The 20438-nt window shown below is 37.6% G+C and overlaps 2 protein-coding genes across 3 annotated transcripts; both read right to left on the reverse strand.

Annotated features, from left to right (window-relative positions):
- Positions 1-5782: 5782 nt before the first annotated feature.
- Positions 5783-7693, reverse strand: LOC5564431. The gene is made up of 2 exons (XM_021849560.1): positions 6131-7693; positions 5783-6073 (listed from the first exon to the last, which is right to left on the reverse strand). Exon 1 carries the CDS (start codon positions 7263-7265, stop codon positions 6159-6161), a length of 1107 nt encoding a protein of 368 aa, XP_021705252.1. The 5' UTR covers positions 7266-7693; the 3' UTR covers positions 5783-6073; positions 6131-6158.
- A 1415-nt stretch (positions 7694-9108) lies between these two features.
- On the reverse strand, positions 9109-18929 carry LOC5564427. 2 transcript variants are annotated; one of them, XM_021849558.1, is made up of 5 exons: positions 18703-18929; positions 17989-18384; positions 17765-17930; positions 9375-9888; positions 9109-9310 (listed from the first exon to the last, which is right to left on the reverse strand). In XM_021849558.1, the coding sequence occupies exons 2-5, from the start codon at positions 18363-18365 to the stop codon at positions 9138-9140; spliced, it is 1230 nt and encodes a 409-aa protein (XP_021705250.1). In that variant the 5' UTR covers positions 18366-18384; positions 18703-18929; the 3' UTR covers positions 9109-9137. The 2 variants fall into 2 exon arrangements, with proteins under 2 accessions (XP_021705250.1, XP_001648772.2); XM_001648722.2 differs by lacking the exon at positions 18703-18929 and adding an exon at positions 18607-18667 and having other exon boundaries at positions 9137-9310.
- Positions 18930-20438: the final 1509 nt, after the last annotated feature.

Raw genomic sequence — 20438 nt, forward strand, 5'->3', positions numbered from 1 at the left:
ATTTGTAGTAAAATGAGGAAAAATTTGTTTAAAAGTATTTTAAACTATGACTTGTTTTGATTTTAGACAAATTTGATGTGTTACAAAGTTTTCATAAATTTAATTTTGAAGATAATGATGCTAAAAGTTTTGAAATTGGTTGGAAAGTAACAAAGTTATGTTTACTTCACTGAAGGTCATTTTTTATAACTTGAAAATTCACCTTCAAGACGCTTGCGCCACCCCTAAACGTTAATATTTTTGGCTCAGATTTTGAGGTTTCTCTTTTAATGTGATTTAAATTCAGTAGAGCACACGCATTTTTGATTTTGAGAACTGTTTAAAAATAAGCCGCACCCTTTTCAACATGCTTTTATAAGTTTAGTATTGGCCCAACGTTTTTAACTCAAATGGAACAAAAAAGAACAATAGGGTTTCGTTCTACTTCGTCGTAAGCGCTTTTATTCGTCGTATAAAACTTAAAAATTTCCACTACGGCGGATATTCCTACTTACCTGCAACATAGATTAATTTTCCAAAGTAATTTTGTGAAAGATGTTATGGTTCGTACACTTACACACCAAAAATGCAATAAAAACTGCATTTCGATAAATTAGGGTAAATGATGGCTTCGGCACCCTGAGGGTATTTTCGGCAGCACTAACATATCGTCCTTGTTTAAATTTATCTACGGTACAAGAGTTAACTTCAATGTACTCAACATATTCCTTGAACTATAATCTTTCATGTAAATCACATCTTTCACAAAAATATTATATAACATGGGTTTTATCATTGAATGAAATAAATGCTTACGAAATTATCGTCATTCGTGAGCTGCCGAATAAAACAACACAAGAACAGCTTACAAAAACTCACCACTTTAAAAGGTCCAATTCTCCGCTCCAATGCCATTTTTTTCACAAAAGCTACGCACCGATCACTTATGCACTATTGAAATTTTGATTTGTATATAAAACACTCGAAAATACTTAATTTTTATGCTTTAAATTACAAATTAAAATTAATGCACTTTGATTTCCTCGGCAATCACTTTTTATTACGGGACCAGGTTGCAAGAAAACCATATTCAATTGCGGTGTATTCATTATTCACGATCCGCAGAAAAACGAACATGACTGATTAATTTATTGGAATTAGGCAACAAAGCATGCATTGGTAACAATTGAGCCTTTTAATACTTTCTTATTTGAAGATTGTAGTGCATAATCTTCAATATACTGAGAAACATATAAAATATACGTTTTTAATAGTTAAACTATTTAGGCAACACTCCTGTTGTTCTACAGGCAATCAGAGGATGATGTTTTTGTGTCAAGTCATAAGTGAATTGATTTGCAAAGGGCCTATTCTGATTTTCTAATATGCTGAGAATAAAAGGAACGCAAATAAATTTTACTGGCAAAGTTTGGATTTTGATCCGAATGAGCCGATCGAACAATAAAGCAAAAAAAAAATCGTGGAACATCGCAATCGGAATGTTTTTTTAATGTTACACTGAGAACAGCGTTGCAGTTGAAAATACTACGCCACTTGATTTGTGTAGACTAAATTTGCATTTATTTCAAATATTTTGTGTATTCAATTTTACCATGGTACCATTTCGACAGTAAAAATTACTATATCATGGTTAGAAACTTGCAGCAAGCCAGAATCGAACCGAGGATCTTGCGATTGTCAAGCGCGAACGCTTACCGCTCGGCTATCGATGCGGTTGAACCGAGAGGGTCCAAAGCGCAAATAAAAAACTCAGCTCAATCGTGATTGGAATACTTAATTTAAAAACTTGTTCATGGTTCTCATTAGTAGAAGCATTAAGGTGAAACAGTTTGGAATCAACTTCTAAGGTTGCACTAAAACCTCAAAGGCACAAATCTCGCGAAGAAAGCATCGCACAACAGTGCACTTTTTATTTTGGCTTTGTGCACTAGCAGAAAGCTTAAAATAAGAAGATCAGGAACATTTGCCAACTATTCCTCCAGTTTTGTGCTTTTGAAAACGTGAGTAGGTGGAGAAGTCGGCCATTGTGCCGGCCATCTTTGCATTCCGAGATGTTTCACCTTAACCTAAGAATGCTAATGTCGCTGCTGTTCGTGTGATCAACATCTAGTTTGCTGCGATGTGACAGCGTGAGTACCGAGTTTCAAAGTGTCAAAGGCCAAAACAAAACATTCTCTGTTGCGTGGGATCGATCAATCAATTAAAAATAACAATTACAGGTAATAATTCGTTAAATCAATTTTGTGACAACAGCACCACTAGCGTTCTACTACTAATAATTCTATTTTCTCATTACTTCAACGCTTATTTCAGTGTACCATTCGTTCTCTTGGTAATAACTTGAGGATAGAGCGTTCAAGAGCAGCAACCTTTACAGACCACAACCATATCGAGCCATTCAGCGTGTCAGAGAATAGTTCAATTCACAGTGAAATTATTTACCTTTCGAATTTAAAGAAATTTGAAAACAAATGTACAAGTACTTTCGTTGGGGGTGAGATTTGGCCAAAAATGCGTACTCATTTATTTTTGCACAAATTTCGTAATTTGACTTGATGTGTTTGGCTAAACATGAGAATACATTGCAAATTCTGAACAAATAATTATAATAAAAATAAAAAAGTTTGATTATTTTCCTTTAAATTGGAGACATAAAATTGGCCCAAATTCACCCCTTCGAGAGGGTGACATTGGGCCAAGCAAACTACACTCAGGAAATTGAACTATCGATAAACAAAGGAAACCCTTATGAAAATTTGTTACAAGAAAAACGATTGAAATTCATAAATTTACGTTATAAAACCAAATTTGGAAACAAAAATATATTTCATGGCAACCTGGAGAGGCTTCAAATTTATCCCTCTCATTTACCATTATCACGTTATCTTTTGATATTATCAAATGATACTATCACTATGGGTAGTGATAGGGATACTATCACTTCTTGAAAAATGATGAATAGAAGGTAGACTATATCATCTCTATCAATTGATAGAGGGATGGAGATACTATCAGCATTTTTTTCATCACTGAGCAAGCATATTTTTATCATCTATCTTTGGGGAAAAATGTACTATCTGCAAAATTCTATAGCTATCACTATCTATCCTATCATTGATACAAAAACCGAAACCAAAATCTTGCGCCTAATGGGAAAAAGCTAATAGAAATAACTCAAGGTATGTTCTCATGGATATTTTTGGAACGGGCACGACGAAGGAATGACGGAAAACGATGTCCGACGCCATTTTGAAATCCAAGATGGCGGCCTCCGGTTTGGTAAAATCATTGAAAACCCATGCAATGTGGGTAGTTTTGGAACGGGCACGATGATGGGATGACATCTTCTCGTCGCGCTCGTTCCGAAAATGCCCATATTGCATGAGTTTTCAATGATTTTACTAATCCGGAGGCCGCCATCTTGGATTGCAAAATGGCGTCGGATATCGATTTTCGTCATATCCTCATCGTGCCCGTTCCAAAAATACCCATATTGCATAGGTTTCCAACAATTCTTACACTCCTGAAGCCGCCACCTTGGACTGCTAAATATGGAATTTAGTTAATTTTTTATACCCATCGTCCAACAATTTTTATTCTATTATATTATTAATAGTTAAAGATAGAACCTCTACCATTGTTATTTGAGAGATGTTGTACTGATAGTATCATCATTAGAATTTTTTGAGATACGAATACTGTCAATTTATCCTTTATCTCTGATACAAACCATTCTCTCAGTTATACTATCAGGATAGACAAGAAATGATAGTATCATCCGGCTGAACTGATAGTATCAGTTCTCTTCCAGATAGATGATAGTATCATCGTCTATCTGATAATTTTGATTCCTGGTTACCTGGAATCGAACCAAGAACCTTGCGATCGGTAGGCTCGTGCGCGCTCCCCTCGTCTATCGACGCCTTGATGTGGGGTGATGCTAAAACGATACATATAGCTTTCGTATTGCAATAATCGTTCCATCTTTCTTAAGGCAAAATGTAAGACTTTCTATAGTCCAGATTGCCGCGTGTAGAATTGATACGTAATAAGAACAAATCTCACATACTCTGAAATAACGCCCTAAAAGCCATTGGTAACCACGAGCGTAGCTCGTTGTTTCTGAGCAAATGAAAGAATAAGCATCCAAACCAACATCACGGGCAGGTAGATATTGATCCTTTCTTCCCCATAGCGTTATTAAATAACATGAAAATCCATTCAGATGCTCAGTAATAACGAGCTACACACATGGTTACCAATGCTTTTAGGGCGAGATCAGAAGTTATGCGAGAATTCAAGAGAATCGTGTTCGACCATTCCCCCCTCCGCAACGGTCTTTGTATGAAAAAAAAAAAAAATTTGTGTTTGAGCCGCAACGTTTGAGCCTACTTCTCCTTCCCCTAGAGCGATACGTAATTTGTGGACGGCGCCTTAGTCTGCACAAATTTAGTGGCGTTGTGTATTCAATATGACTCTCAGCTATTCTATTTATAACTGCAATGCTGTTCTCAGTGCAGTCTGTATTTTTCTGCATTGGCCCTTCCAACGAGTAGAACATAATGAGTGACGTTTAAATTCAGGCATTGTCAACGAATACGAAAAGTTACCAATACATAACCTAGTTTTTGTACAGTTTTGGAATGCCGAAGAGAACAATTTAGCTGCCGATAATAGTAATTGCATTGCCGATAAAAGAACCAGTGCCTCGTGACTTTGGTGAGGAAAAATAGATGATTTAGAGAACAAAATAATGTTTTGTGCATAATAATTCATAAATGAAGAGTGCTCAAGTGTAGTTCAGGTGTCTTCTGCTAATTATTGTGCTTCATTGTTCTGTATAATTGACTTCTTCAAAGTTCAGCTGCTTAGGCTGCCGACAATACGTAAGTTCCCCTACTTCAGTTCAATTATCAACTTTGCACTTTTTCACCGAAATTGCAAGGACGAACACGATTTGAAAGAAATGCTTAGCGATCGACACCGGTCACACCACTTTATGATACAAGTTTCTATAATTCACGAAATTTTATGAAATTTACTCAACGACCGCGTAAAATTGAGAATGTAAACAAAGTTCAATCCGTCGTACTGAAAAAAAAAGCTTGTGCGCATCAATGTGTACGCGATGCTCGACGAAAAAATACGGTTCCTTTGATTGTATTGTTTTCGCTGCACTGCGAGCAAATGCCATGGCCATGCCATGTTATGCATAACATTTTATTATACTGTTGATATGTTGTGTTTTGACCACTCAAAATATCACAGTGAGCCGTAAGTTGTGAGATGAATCTGGAAACTGATTGAGACAGAAATGAAAACGGTACGACGAATTGAGAATACGGCAAGATGCATTTTCTTTGTATTATTTCCAAAAAGAGATCAAGATTTATCAAAATCTTATTATACAATGCTAAAGCCGTTTTGAGAAATAATTATTTCGATTTGTATCAGCATCATTTACTGCAATACTGGGAAAATTTCATTTCTCACTGATCAATGCTTAATACGATGGATACTAACACATCATCCTAGTGTTGGAAAAACGAAACTAAAATGTGTTATAAGCGCATTTGCATTCTGCATGTAGCCTTTGACGATCGAAAATTCTATGAACTTTGCTTATAAGTATCCTTTAACACAGTCATTTTGATTTCTGTGGTAAATTAAACAATTAAATTGCCATTCAAACAGAAATCGGCAACTTATGCAGTTTCTTCGGCCAATATTTCTGAATTTGATATGCTATGGTATATTCGAACACGAAAATATAATTAGCAACTCTAATTCAATAATCCTTTATTTGAAACGTTTTCGCTAGAAGTTATATTTACAAAGCTAGGATTCGTCAACACAAACAATTGGCATCGTCATCAATCAAGCTTATCAAGTAAACCCTTTCGGTCAAAGGTTGGCAGTAAACCCTTGATGATCTTTTGGTAGTTTGTGTTGGTCATGATAGCCCTCTTGAATCGCTTCGAACGCTCATCACCTGCCAGCAAGGTTTCAAGGTCGGCGCCATCTGCTATTTTGTTCAAGTGCAACGGCAGGGCCACTATACTGGAATGGACAGCTGAAAATGTTGAAAGTTTCATAAAATGTACCACAAAAAATTAAGCGAACCACTTACAATAGAACATTTTCTTCAATAGCTGTTGTTAAAATTGGTGCAAAGTAGGGAACCGTAACGAACAGTTGAACTTTTTAACATAATTTGACAACTGATGGTAGTAGTACTGCATATATTGATCAAAGCCATTCTGACGTATCTCATCACTGGATGACGTGAAGAAGAAATAGCACAAATCGATAGCAGGACTTCCGTAGCAGCAATATTGGAAATCTAAGATTAGCACGTCGATCGGAAGACCGTTAGTGTCATATTTGAACATCAGATTGTTAACCCAGAAGTCACCATGTACAAATACCCGTAGATCATTCTCACTATCGTTGTCGAAAACAGTCATTCCTTGCTCAAGGTAATGAGGTCGAAGTTTTCTCAATTTGTTTGCGTAGTAATGCCATTCAGGGTTCCATGTGTAGATTTCATCCGTTAGTGCATCGTACGTGGACTGGAAGAACATGTGGAACGCATTCGTTTTGCGATTCATCATTCCAGTAGTATAGCGATCGAAGATCGTTGGAAACATTTCTACCAGTTTCATAGAGCTGGCATGTAGTTTGGCCATCGATTTGAGTGACATTTTCAAATGTGCTGCATCCAATCCCATCGTTCTATCAACCATGACAAATCCTTTCTGTAGAACATCGTTCAGAATGATCATTTCGTGACTTCGATCTACGCACAGTGCTTTGGGATAGAGCTCCGACAACTCGCCAGCTGATTTCATCAGTCGCATCAATTCAGGAATAACCAACTGGTAAACGTCCATTTCCTTTCCATGAACATCGTATTCGCCTAGTTTTTGCCTGGCCAGAGGAGATTCTGATACACCCTTGAGAATGAAACTGCAGGTCGTCACCGGTTCACCCAATCTACGATACTTCACTTGAGCTCTATAGATGACACTGGCAAAATTTTCACCTTTTGGTAACGCATATTTCACTCTCACCGCTTGAACTTCGATTGTCAGATCATTATTACACTTTTGTAGCAACGTTCTAAAGTACTCTGCATTGATCCATTCTGGTGTAGTGCGCAAATCTTCTATAAAATTTGCTCGATCTTCGCTCGGCATGTCGATCAAACTAACATGTAACAATTCCGTTGATTGCTTTAGAGCCACTCGCGAACTATGTTCCATTATGGCCAGTGATAATAAATGGAGGTTTGCGGTGCTCTAGTTTTATATATGTTACTGGCGCTTCGTAGTGGGAAACTAAATGTTGAAAAGAAAAACGAAAATACAGTACCGTTGATGACCTTACGAAGGTCGATATTGTTCATCACGATTCAACACGTGGGACACTGATACCAGTTTGGCTTATCTGTTTCAATTGCTGCGCTTAATCTAGCTCTAGTTGTTCGATGTTAGTTTAAACTACGATTTACCGCAGTTGAATGGCAGATTTTAGAGAATGAGTGAAATCAAGCAATTGCCAAAATTTATAGTCTCCTAGGTTTGCTGAATAAGTTTACAAACATACTTGTGCAATTGTGGCAAAACACAGACAATGGTAGAGGATCAAACTTTTCAAACTTTTCTAGCGAATACTGCAGACGCACACGCTAACTTTGAAGTACCCTTTAAATGGGTTTCTTGTACCCATTTTCATCATTAGTACTGAGCTGTCAGAAAAAGGGTATTATTTTCTGACATTAAAAAGGGTACATTTGACTCTTCTGAAGGAAAGAGTTCCGTTCATAATAATGGGTAAAAAAACCACTTGTCGTTATTTAAAGCAAAAACTGTGGAAGATTTTTGTCGCGGATTATATTTCATCGATTACTTTAAAGAATCAGAGTAAGTAGTTATTTTGTGCACAACATTTGTATAACAAAGACTAATCCGACTTTTCACTAAAGCAGCGCCTTCAAAAATCAACGAAAGGGGCAATTTGAGAGCAATCCGGAGCATTAAGATACAGAACAAAGCCACGGATAGAGAATTTCCAAGAATGTGGATGTACCGGAGAAATCAACGAATTAAAGTTTCAACTTTCATTATATTTATAAATATGATCCAATAAAATGATTTAGTACAATACTGCATGTGTTGTGTCGCCTGATAAGCTTGAAATTCCATTTGAAATCGCTGTTTCCGTATGAGTCGGCAAGAGGGGGGTATTTTTTACCCATTTTTGGAAAAATGATGAGGGGTAAATTATACCCTTTTTCTGAAGTTCGTGGCAAATACCCTTTAATGAGTAAGTGGACAATACCCATTAAATGAGTTATGCCACTTTTCTTTGAAATGGGTACGAAAGTACTCATTAATGGGTACTTCAAAAGTAGCGTGCACCACATAAACCTCTTGTTCTCACATGATCACATCTTATTTTTTAAACTCTCGTACTAATTTCCAAGAACACACTCTTGAACTCAGACACGAATGCCATGACAAATGGTAAAGTGTCTTAAATAAAACATAATAATAACACTCTTGAACTGAAGCCAAGTAATAGACGGCGTCATCTGAGAAGTTGAACGAGACTCGTAGCTGCTGCTTGTCCTAGAATCAGAAAGTGGGCTCAGCGTGCAAGGACGGTGATGGATGGTAAATCTGTCGGGTTCGGATTCGGGTTCGGGTTGGGTTTGACGGCTACAAAATTATCGGGAACGGGTCGAGTTCTGGCTTAAAAAAATTCGGGTTCAGAATTTTGAACAGAGGTATTCGAAAGTTTCTCTATCAATCAGAAACGATGAGTTTATCATCCTTTCAAATTCGGGTTTTATTCGGGTTTCCCCCACAAAAATATTTCGGGTCGGGCTCGGGTTTGAACTGCGATTTTTTTCGGGATCGGGTCGGGTCCGAGTTTGCTTTACAATTACTTGTTTACGATTTAAACTCTCTATTTTTGAAAGGCCCAATAAAAGAGCCAAAACGTCGGGCAAAGCAAAACATACCGTTTTGATTTTTTCCCATGACTGAGAAAGCCAAATAAACGTAGTTTAAATCTCAAACATCCCAGTCGAATTTATCTACAAATTACTTGTTTACTTTATTTTTTTTAAATTAATCTAACAATCCCTTGTACATCAACGTTGGCATCTCCTTTCGAACTACGTCCATGTATGGCTCCTTGCCGAAACCCGGATTTTCCCCACGGCCTGCGTTCAAATCATCAAACGTCGTTTCGGTCAACTGCACGTGCTTGAACTGTTCGAACACGACCACGTGGAATACCTCTGAAAGTATTTGAAGAAAAACAGTTAGTGTAATTTACAGTGTTGTATTCGAATAGAGCATTACCTAAAAATCCTTTCCGAAGCATTTCCATGTGCAAATCAGTCAACGTTGGAACACTTCCCAGGAAACCGAGCTTGTCCAGAATCTGAACGAAGTGTTGGTAGTACTCGTAGATGATTTCCTGACGACAGTTCTGCTTGATGTCATGATTCACGACCATATTCACCAGACTTATTAAGTCGATGGCTGGCGATCCCCAGTGACAGCATTGGTAATCGATCAGCATAGAGTCCTTAATACGCCCATTCACTGATTTCTTGTGCAACAAGTTTTTCCAGTGCAAATCAGCGTGATTGAGGACATTGTACCCTACATCTTTAGCGTTCGCCGTATACACCTGTTGAATCTTCTTTTGCGTTGCACCTTTGAGATTTTTGAACTTGGCGGCAAATTTTTCGCATCCCGGCCATGTCTGGACGGCATCGCAGAAAGCATCGAATCCCTTATAGAATACAGCGAATGCTCCACCGTCGGCTTTCATGAACATTTCGATGCGGTTCTTCGACAAATCATTCATCTAGAACACGAGACTAGATTAAGTTTCTTTATGATTCTACACTGCAAACTAAAACCTCCATTCACGTAATAAGTTGGGGGTTCGTAAAAAAAATAAGTTGATTGAATCATTACATATTTGGAATATGCGCCCTCAAAATTCAGTTTTTGTGAAATTCTGTAGTTTGATATCAGATAGACTTGTGACAGAGCTTGTGAAAAACTATGTAAGCCATAAGCTGACATGCCTAGAGGCCAGCCATGAATTCCGTGGTGGCCTATTCAGATCCACTAACGTAACCAGTAATTTATTGAAAGTTTGTCAACAATATTCATACTCATATAGACTCATGACAATATATTCTGTCAAGTTCTGAGTTTCAAACGCTATTTATTTATCTTCAAAAGGTCACTGGTTATGTTTGTTGATTCGAAGTCTTGTATTCAACGGAGTTTTTGGCAAACCCTAGTCAGTCGTTGGGATCAAAACTTGGTAATTTATATATTGACATATATATTGAACTAATTAGTAATCCAATCCACATGTTTTTTTTTAATTAATTAACTTATTATGCGTGGTAAAGATGGATAATATATGAGTTAAATGATGATAAAACATTTACCTGAGGACGTGGATTTTTTCATATTTTCACTCTTGGTACCACTTTTAGTACTGTATTCGGTCCCTTGATATGTCAAGCGTGTGCTGGAATAAGGGCGTAAGTCGCATGATCCATTTCTCTTCATCGATCCTCTCTTCTTTGAATAAAGGTGACAAGATGCAATTTTGTTATCATTTTTTCACTTAAGACTGCTTGAGAGTGATGCAATCTTGCGTCCTGAGATGAAAAAATGCTGACTAACTTGCATCTTGTCACCTTTATTCACAGAAGAGAGGATCGATGAAGAGAAATCGATCATGCGACTTACGCCCTTATTACAGCACATGCTTGATGTAGTATTATGTAACCAGTAGACAATGGTCCGAATCGACATTTTAGCCGAAAAAAAGGAGTTTTCTCTGTTCTCGTCGATTTTAGACGTTCGATGTCTTCAGAGAAATTATTTGTAATTGAATTGTACATCTTATAAGAAAAAAGTTGACTAAGGTGGCCCTTATTTAAGTTTCAATTTTGACTCCACCTTTTTTGTTTGATGAAATTTGGGGTACGGTCTTCTACAAACTTTTAGAAAACGTTATTTTGAACAACTTTGTCGAAGACACTTTTGATCTAACTCTTTATTTGAGTTTAGTACATTAATTTTTAAAGTTTTAACTTATGGTTACGTGAATGTGGTTTTCAGAAGAGTTGCAAAGGAAGTAATGATACACATTTTTTGAACATCGCAAGTTGAATTCTTGTGATTTCGAAGTCATAAGCAACTTTATGTGAAAAAATATGATATCTTTAGATGTCTATAACTCATGGAGTTGGTTCGATAATTTTTTTCTTTCAGTGGCATTCAAAAGGTCATACAATAGGCAACTTTTGCTGCAAAAACTGTGAGAATGTAATTTTTGTAAATTGAAAAAATCACTTCAAAAACACGAAATTCGCCTGTAACTCACAAGATTTTAAAGTAAACGGCGTGCTGTCTTCAGCAAGTTGTAGAATTTATTTAGATCTACAACTTTCCCTGTGGACTGCTTCCTCTTCTTCTTCTTCACAGCGGCAGCGGTGATGGCTTTGGCTTCGCACGGCACCTTGTCTCGGTCGGTCGACGGTCATTTCGATTTGAGCGAAGCAAGACATACGGTGGGGGTCCTTCGCTATCGATGTCTGTGCCTGAGAAGCACGACAGGTCAGAGCAAGCCCATCTGTTGCCTGCTGAGATGCGATCCAAGCGGAGAATAAAAAGCAAATGACGTCAACTTTTCTCTACCTACCTTACCTTGATGGCTACAGCGTAGCGTCACGCCATTGCCGGGCGTATTGTACAGCTCCATCTTCGTCGGTCTTGGGCGAAACTTCTCCAGTTGCCCCGAACGTTTAGGGTCGCCAGGTCCTCTTCCACTGCGCACAGCCATCGTATTCGTGGTCTTCCCCGAAGCTGCTGACCTCTGCCTGGTTCTTTGCTGAATATTATTTTCGCAATTCTTTCTTCCGACATTCGCACTAAGTGACCAGCCCACTGAAGTCTGCCGTATTTTACACGATTGATTATATTCGTACCTTTGTACACTTGATACAACTCGTGATTCATGCGTCTGCGCCACTCACCATTTTCGAGTTTTCCACCGAGTATTGTCCGCAGCACTTTACGCTCAAAAACACCGAGAGCTTTCCGGTCTGACTCTCTCAACGTCCACGCTTCGTGCCCGGAGAGAGCCACCGGAAGATTCAATGTTTTATACAGGGCGAATTTTGTTTCCGTTTGTAAGCTGCGGGACCTAAGCTGGTTACGTAGTCCGTAAAAGGCCCTACCCGACCAACCAGTCTTCATAATTCTTTTTAGATCTTTGACCAACGATGGCGATTGCTAACGGTTCAAAACGATTCGATATCGATCGCTATCGAAAATCACTGACTGGTTGACCGGGTATTCGCAGCCGCAACACGTCTTTACACTTCGCGGGAAACGTCGTTGTCACATGTCACAAGTGTTCCAAGATAAACAAATTCTTCAACAACTTCAAACAAATCCCCATCAAACACTACTTCAGCACCTACACCACCGTGCCTGACTCTATCTCTACCATGTACTTCGTTTTGGTAGAACTAATTGTCAGGCCTATCCTCGCTGTCTCCCTCTTCAGAGGCACGAAGGCCTCTTCCACTGACCTGCGATCAATTCCAATTAGGTCTATATCATCCAAAAAGCCAATGAGCATGTGCGACCTTGTGATAATAATACCATTTCTCTGCACGCCAGATCTCTTAATAGCACCCTCCAGTGCAATGTTGAACAGTAAATTTGAAAGTGCGTCTCCCTGCTTCAATCCGTCTAACGTCACGAACGAGGTTGATACCTCGTCTGCGATCCAAACACTTGATTTCGAACCATCCAGCGTAGCACGTATCAGCCTAATTAGTTTCGCCGGAAAACCATTTTCAGACATTATCTGCCATAGCTCATTTCTTTTCACTGAGTCGTACGTCGCCTTGAAATCAATATACAGATGGTGAGTCTGCAAGTTATACTCCCGGAATTTGTCTAGGATCATTCGCAAGCTAAACATCTGGTCCGTTGTCGAACGGCACTCACGAAAACCAGCTTGGTATTCGCCGACTCCTCGAGCAGTCGTAGTCTGTTAAACAGGATGCGCGACAGAATTTTGTACGCCGAATTCAGCAGGGTAATTCCTCTGTAATTGGCACACTCCAGTCTGTGCCCTTTCTTGTAGATAGGGCGTATGAGGCCAGTCAACCAGCCGGTGGGCAATTCTTCGTCCTCCCATACCTTCAGAAGTACTCGGTGGATCGACAGGTAAAGCTGCTCGCTTCCGTTTTGAGAAGCTCGACCGGGATCTATCAACTTTTCTCTTGCACCCCTATTTATAGATTTCTCTTTTAACCTTCCAGTCGTCGCGCGGTTTGCCACCGTCAGAACCACCACGCTGCTGTTGTGAACGAAAAGCGAGGTTTTTTCAACAGTGTTGTACAAAATACAACAGCGCGACGACTGAAGTGTTAAAACAGTGATTGCAGGAGGAAGACATTTTGTGTTAGTTCCAAATATGCACAAAATGTCTTCCTTCAATTTCATGATACATCGAATGCTAACAATCCTCCTCAGTGAAACTGGTAGAAGAAAGGAACTTAACTAAATTTTCGAAACAGGACAATTAAACGATTACACAAGACAAACAATACAACAACTCATTGACAAAAGAACACGAGAACAATACAAACGTTCACTTACTCTTCTGACACAAGAACAAGCAACACTCAGCGTATAGCCGTCAATTACAACGATGAAACAAAAAAGCTACGCCCAATCATACGAAAGTTTGGTTTTGCGTGATTTGATGTATTTGGAGTGTTGGTTGGTGAGTGATTTTGGTTAGTTGGTTTTCTATAGGTTTCAAATGTAAGTAATGAGTGTTCCTTTAAATAAGTAAGTCCAAGAAAGGCAATTTGTTATCCTGTTCCACTTCGTAAGTAAATTCAATGTTTTCCCATTGGGGCTCCATTGACCTGTTTATAAATTTCATCTCTAAAGGAAAAATAGTTTTCTTCCATGCAAAGTTTAGTTAATTTAATGTTTATACGTGCTTGTTTTATCCAATCTGTGCCTTCATATTGACTAAGTAGCCAATTTTCTAATATGCTTATGGCCTCTTCAACAGGAATGCTAGGGAATAAAGATTTGACATCAAAAGAAACCAAAACTTCATCATTGGCTATTTTTAGGTTTTCAATTACTTCTGTAAAAAGTTTGGAATTTTTAACTGTTTTACTATGAAATTTTTTTGGAAAATTTTTGACTAAATACTTTGCAATCTTATGGGTGGGTGATCCAATAACTGAAACAATCTCATGCATTTCATTACCAGGTTTATGAACTTTAGGAAGTGCTTTAATTCTTGGTAATGAAGGGTTAGATTCCTTCAAAGAGTTTACAATATTACCCAAATCTGGTTATGCTTCTTTTAACGCTTTGTCAACACGTCTTACCATTCCTGGAAGAGGATCTGTCCTTTGAATAAGGTAAGGTCCATGTTGAATTTTATTCTGCATTATTTCTTTGTATTTAGATTTACCAAAAATTACAGTAGAATTACCTTTATCTGCTCTTTAATAGAAAACCGTTTTTAAACCGGTTGTTTGATTATGTTGTGTTCCTTGTTTTGGGGTGTAGTGTTCGTGTTGCGGATGATGTTGGCGGTGTGTGTTCTGATTTCCTGTATTTGTGAAGCCTGTAGATTATTAGTGTTGATTGCTGTTCCAATGTCTATGACTGTTTGTGTCGTGTCAGGTTTTGCTGGTATAGCGTAGGTCAGTCCTTTGTTGAGTAGGGTCAATTGTTCATCTGTGAATTGTTCAGATGAACGATTAACCACTATTCCATCTATGTTATGTATGTTGAGTTTTTGAGAAGGACGTGAAAACTTTGGAATTTGATACTTTAATTTATGAAATTTTTCTGTTAAAGATTTACGTTTTCTCTCTGATTCACAATATTCTGCTATTTTTACTTTTGTTAGAAACATGAAAATTATCTTGGAACTCTTTTGCTTATTTTAGATGTAGAGAATAGCATTCCAAAGTTTTCACGTTGATTCTACCGTAGAGTGCCTTTATTGATCGTCTCAATAATTGCATCTCTATGTCTTTAATTATGTCCGGGTTCTTATTAGCTGTTTTGACAATTACCTTATGACTTACGGGTGTAAGCCTGTGTTTTTTACATTGCTTCAGAAAAGCAATGTCCTTGTATAATTCAGCGATGCTTTTCTTCAACTCGATGAACTTGTTGCACTCCCTTGACTTGGTTGCCATTTTCACTACACTTTTTTTATAATAAATTCAAGGAAGGGATTATTAGAGTATGTTTAAAACTACTAATTGAACTTTAACACTTCACTTTTTGCAAAATAAAAATACTAAAATCACTAATAAGGCGAGCAAATACCTTTGAACTCTAATATGTGTTGCTTATCTTGAGAGATAGGCCTATTTCGTCTGCGGCTTTTGTTATACCGTTGAATATTAAATGAATTGCCCTATCTCTACTAATTTTGATTTTATTTCAAAACAAATTAATTTAACTTCAAAGCTGAATTTCAAAGAACAGTTTATTCTTAAAGAAGAATAAATCATCATTGATATACAAATAATTAGCTTATTCACTTTTCTGCTAGCAGCAATAGCTACCAGCAGAGGTTTTCGCATTGCATTTGTAGTCAGCCTTTGATAGTAACTGAAACGTTTTACGACTTCTTTGTCCTTCTGCAAGGTTTGTTGGCTTCGATCCCCCGAATCGTGCTAAGTAAATCATTCCATAGTTCTAGCACCCACAAGTTTTGGCTTCTTATTTTCACAACGGAGAAACAGTGAGCTTCTTTGCCGTAAGTGTTCTACTAGTAGTTAGGTTTACTGCTATAACTGATTGCAGAGTTAAGTTCACACGTTGCAATCTTAATCTTGGAGAAGAATGGTATCTCACTTGAGTTAAGCCTTGTGCTAAAAAAATTGAATAAGGCTCTCCATGAATGTATTAAAAGCATTATTTCCAATAACTATGAAAAATGCTTTACTCTTGAAGCAAGTGTAATGCAAATAATCGCTATATCAATATAATTACCTACATAGATCTGCAGATGATTTAAAGAAGGTATTATACCCACTTAAAATATAAGCAATGAAACCAGTATAACTCGAAAGAATAGCCTATGTTCAAAAGAAGGAAAAAATTCTGATGATATCATAAAAAAAAACTTAAAATCCTATCACACCGTTGTTAAACCAGAGACGAACGAACCATCAGTTTTGAGTCTTTTTGTGGTGTGTGTAGTTCACAAGTTCGTCCTGAATTACAATGCGACAAATGTGACGTCCCGCCACATCATAAATATCAACAAATTATTTGGCTGATCAGATATTGGGCTACACATGAGTGTTGAAGCAATTTGATTTTTTTGATCGTAGTTCGACCCCTTCGGCCAGATGGTAATCGGCCAAATGGCGTTCAGCCAAACGGACATCTGTCAAATGCCCGGACACTTATTAAGCCCAATCCCCGAATATTCAACAGCTCAATTATAGAGAACTAAACAATGCTATGGGTTGACAATTTGATATGATGTGCTAAAAAGATTGCAAATTCGAGTCACTCTACCTTGAATGGGAAGCATTTCACAAACAATGTTTCAAAAATTGTCGGTCTAATATTCCCATTTTGAGGGCAGCATTTTCTTTGGATATCCATAAAAATCAAAATGAACAACTGACGTAGACATTACAAATCTTTACGCACCTTGATTTAGATCTAAATTAAAGTTATATTTTTAAATTCAAATTTAATTCAATTAATATCTTCTGCGGAATGTTAGGTGCGACTTTTTTGTCCTCTATAATACACCCGATTCTGTTTTGGTACGGGAGATACGTAACGACAACGTGTAAAAAAAAAGTCAGTTCAAAAACCGTGCAATTGAATGTACACTCCCGTGCAAAAGTTTGGGTTCACCCCCTCAAAACATACAAAAATGTTCTGTCCATATTTCTGTAATTACATGTCCAATTGAAACTCTTTAAGCCGCATTCAAAAGGCAAAGAGTTATTATTACTTCGTATGTATTTTTCCAAAAACATTTTTTGAATTTTATATACTAAATTTTTACTTAAAATTGTGACATTTTTCAAAAAACGCACTGAAAAATCATTTTTAATTTCCTCAGCATTGGGTCGACCAAAATTTTAAATCAAAGTGTCATTAGAATCGTAATCTTATATTCTTTGAATCTGGAAAGTATTCAAAATCAATGAAACAGTCAGTCAAGTCATCGTGCAAAAGTTTGGGTTCACCCCTCAGTATGATGCAAATCGTGCGAAAATTTGGCCTTTCGAATGCGACTTAGAGAGTTTCAATTGGACGTATAATCACAGAGATATGGACAGAACACTTTTGCATGTTTTTTAGGGGGGAACCCAAACTTATGCACGGGAGTGTATACTCAAACAACGTATGAATTTTAATAAACTTCTGCTGATCTATGGTTACCTTTATATATCTGAATATCTATACTCCAAATAGTTCGTGAGTTCAAGAAGATATGTCTCACATCATCACGAAGAACATAAATACCTTTGAAAATTTCCTTTGATATTGCACAAGATTCAATGTTCTGAGTTTACAAAACATTCTTAAAACACTCAAATGAATACATATTCCAGGTACGTTAAATAGAAGATACGTAAATGAAAGTTTCAGTCTACTAAATCTCACTTTACCGATTGGTTCAGAAAGTAGGATGCGGCATGGAATTTTGCCACATTTCTGATTGTGGGCAGGGCTTCTTCGTAGCTGGTGATGAGTTCCCGGCCAGTAAGCCAACCCTTCAGCGATACGTCTTCGAGGATGATTATAGTATGAGGTTTACTCGAGGCGTAGATTAATCTGTATGAGATAAACCTAATCAATGTTGGAACTTTTAGCAACAATCAACCTCACTCACCTGGGAACCTCCAAATGCTCACCGACTTCAGCCAAAGCCTTGGACATGGCAGGAAGCACCTCACTGTACATTTTGGTTTCGGTTTCGAACAGGCCATTTCCATCGAGCAGCTCTTTCTTGAAACCCTCAGCTTGGGTAGTAAGTTTCATAATCAGGCTGATGGCCTGCTCTTTGTGATATCGAGTTGACCGATAATGGACCGTGGTGCGGAACATGATGCTGGCATAGTGGTCACCTGCATTGGTTCCCGGACGCAGTTTGCACCCATGGCAGAGTGTTAGCGATGGATCGTTTTGTGCCTTCCGGATGACCTCCAGAAGAAATTGGCTGTTCAACCAGCTTGGCGCTTGAAGTTCGTCCGCGTTGTGTTGACCCATGTTGAGGCGCTGAAAAAGACTGAAGGTATCGTTACGCGATGGTCAACTTCACAATCCGTACGAGTGGTCTCTCTTGACGTCTACGATGATTGATCGATTTATTTAGTATATATTGAGTGACGATACGCCGATGATAACGGGCATCGCCTTCAAGTACGATTGGAAAGATCTGACTGAATCAGATGTGGACTATCTGAACGACTAAAAGATTAGTCTCAAATCAAATGTGGGCCATACGTACAACTGAGAACGTTGGCAATATTATGTGGGCACGACAATGTTTGTGCCAAAAATCAAACTCCAACGCAAGAATCGATTAATTTCACAAGATACTTGCCTTTAATTGGATTACTCCGTGTGACGGACGACGACGATGTTGTGTCGCGAAAGTTCTGTTTAGACTGTTTCGTTTTTCTAGCCAGGCAACGTTGAAGTGGATCGTTTTTGTTTTATTTCAGATATGGTTAATTTAGTTCTATTAGCCAAAATAGTCATTTAATTTGCCGCAAATAAAACGGATATTTTGGCTAATAAAACTAAATAAGGCAGGTTATTTGAATACAAGAATGGACACCTCAAATTTTTCCATCATCTCATGTCAGTTCTTGTATTGAATTAAATGGTCATTTTTTTAAATGCATTATTTTAATACAAGACGGTGGAAGGTGTGGTCACAAAATTTCCTAAGCTCAAAATTAAAATAAAATAAAATGAAACGATGGCTGTGATGGCTTCTTTTGAAAATAAATAAATTGAAATTAAATAAAGTGAACATTTTGCAAGACTACACTTATAGTACCAAACCGTTTAAAGTTAAAAAGTAAAAGGAAAAGGGGGTATTTTTGTAAAATTATGAAAACAATCAACTTATAAATAAGATTTTATGCTGATACCCTTAGTGACGAACCATCCATAGTTAGTTGAACATTCGTAGTTTTTTACGTAACATTCCCACTGTTATAATTAAAAAAGTGTGGTCATACATATTGACCAGATTTGAAATAAAAGCATGAAACGAGCTCACCAATTGATCCTCCATTCTTGACTGAGCATCCACAAGACATTTTTACCTTCACATAACGCAACACTTCACTTTACATACTAACACAAAGAGAAATCACTCTGAAGACGCGGGTAAAAGTAACACTTTTGCTCTCCATGCAAACAAAAAAAAAAACACTCCGCTGACATAAAAAAAAAACACGAAACACTAAATTACCGTGATGCATCATTACCCGGACACTTAAGCAACACCAAAAGTTCAAACGCTACTTTAAATATGTTTCTGCCAGATCTAGTATAAGTGTTATTATTATTCACATAGATACACGTCTAAGCTTTGAATCATGGACAAAAAATATAATTAAAAATGCAAGTTAAACACTAAAAACGTTCAATTAATGAAGCATGTCGTGTTCTTAAATCCGGACACATGCACCGAAATGCCGGACGCTTTTGAATCGAAATCCGGACAGAAGCGTTTGGGTAGACAATACATATGAAAAACTGATAAAAGACACATAACTTAAACCTACAATCTTCAATATAATAGAATTTGATGTATTCGTATGCTTAAACATACATGGAAGGCCAAAACGTTGAGTAAAATTACTATTGTCTTACCTGCACTCCATGCCAACAGCTTGCATTTTGGGTTCACTGAAATGATCCTCAATATTTATACTTTTCCTGCGTAAATCTTTTGTCTGGTTATTAGTTACACTTTTTGTTCTGTTATTATACAGTTTTGTTTCAAGTCACAATAACATGTTTTCCAAAAGCTCGATAAATATAAGGTTTTTACGAAACGTCCGGGTTTATGATCACTGGCCTATAAATCCGGACAGCGTTCGAGGCAGCCTATTTTCACATCACAAATGCTTTTTTGCACAAATGTTCCCACTTTTTCGTGCACTACACATTAAAACTATCATTCCGAACACTATTCAAACACAAACAATATTAAAAACGTATGATTAATTAGCTTCAACGTCAGTCGAGAGGAGCTGACGTTCTTGTCGAAAACTCTTCACCAATGGATTCGATGCTCTGGAGAAACGACGTTCAACTGGT

This window comes from Aedes aegypti, chromosome 3 (assembly GCF_002204515.2).
Source record: "Aedes aegypti strain LVP_AGWG chromosome 3, AaegL5.0 Primary Assembly, whole genome shotgun sequence".
Lineage (NCBI taxonomy): Eukaryota > Metazoa > Arthropoda > Insecta > Diptera > Culicidae > Aedes > Aedes aegypti.

What these genes read in the sequence shown, in the direction of transcription:
- LOC5564431 (XM_021849560.1), bottom strand. Translation starts at nt 7,265, where the DNA reads ATGGAACATAGTTCGCGAGTGGCTCTAAAGCAATCAACGGAATTGTTA.
- LOC5564427 (XM_021849558.1), bottom strand. Translation starts at nt 18,365, where the DNA reads ATGGGTCAACACAACGCGGACGAACTTCAAGCGCCAAGCTGGTTGAAC. An exon ending in GAGCATTTGGAGGTTCCCAG is followed by an intron (nt 17,931 to 17,988) that starts GTGAGTGAGGTT and finishes TATCTCATACAG; the next exon opens with ATTAATCTACGCCTCGAGTA. An exon ending in CCTACTTTCTGAACCAATCG is followed by an intron (nt 9,889 to 17,764) that starts GTAAAGTGAGAT and finishes CTCGTGTTCTAG; the next exon opens with ATGAATGATTTGTCGAAGAA.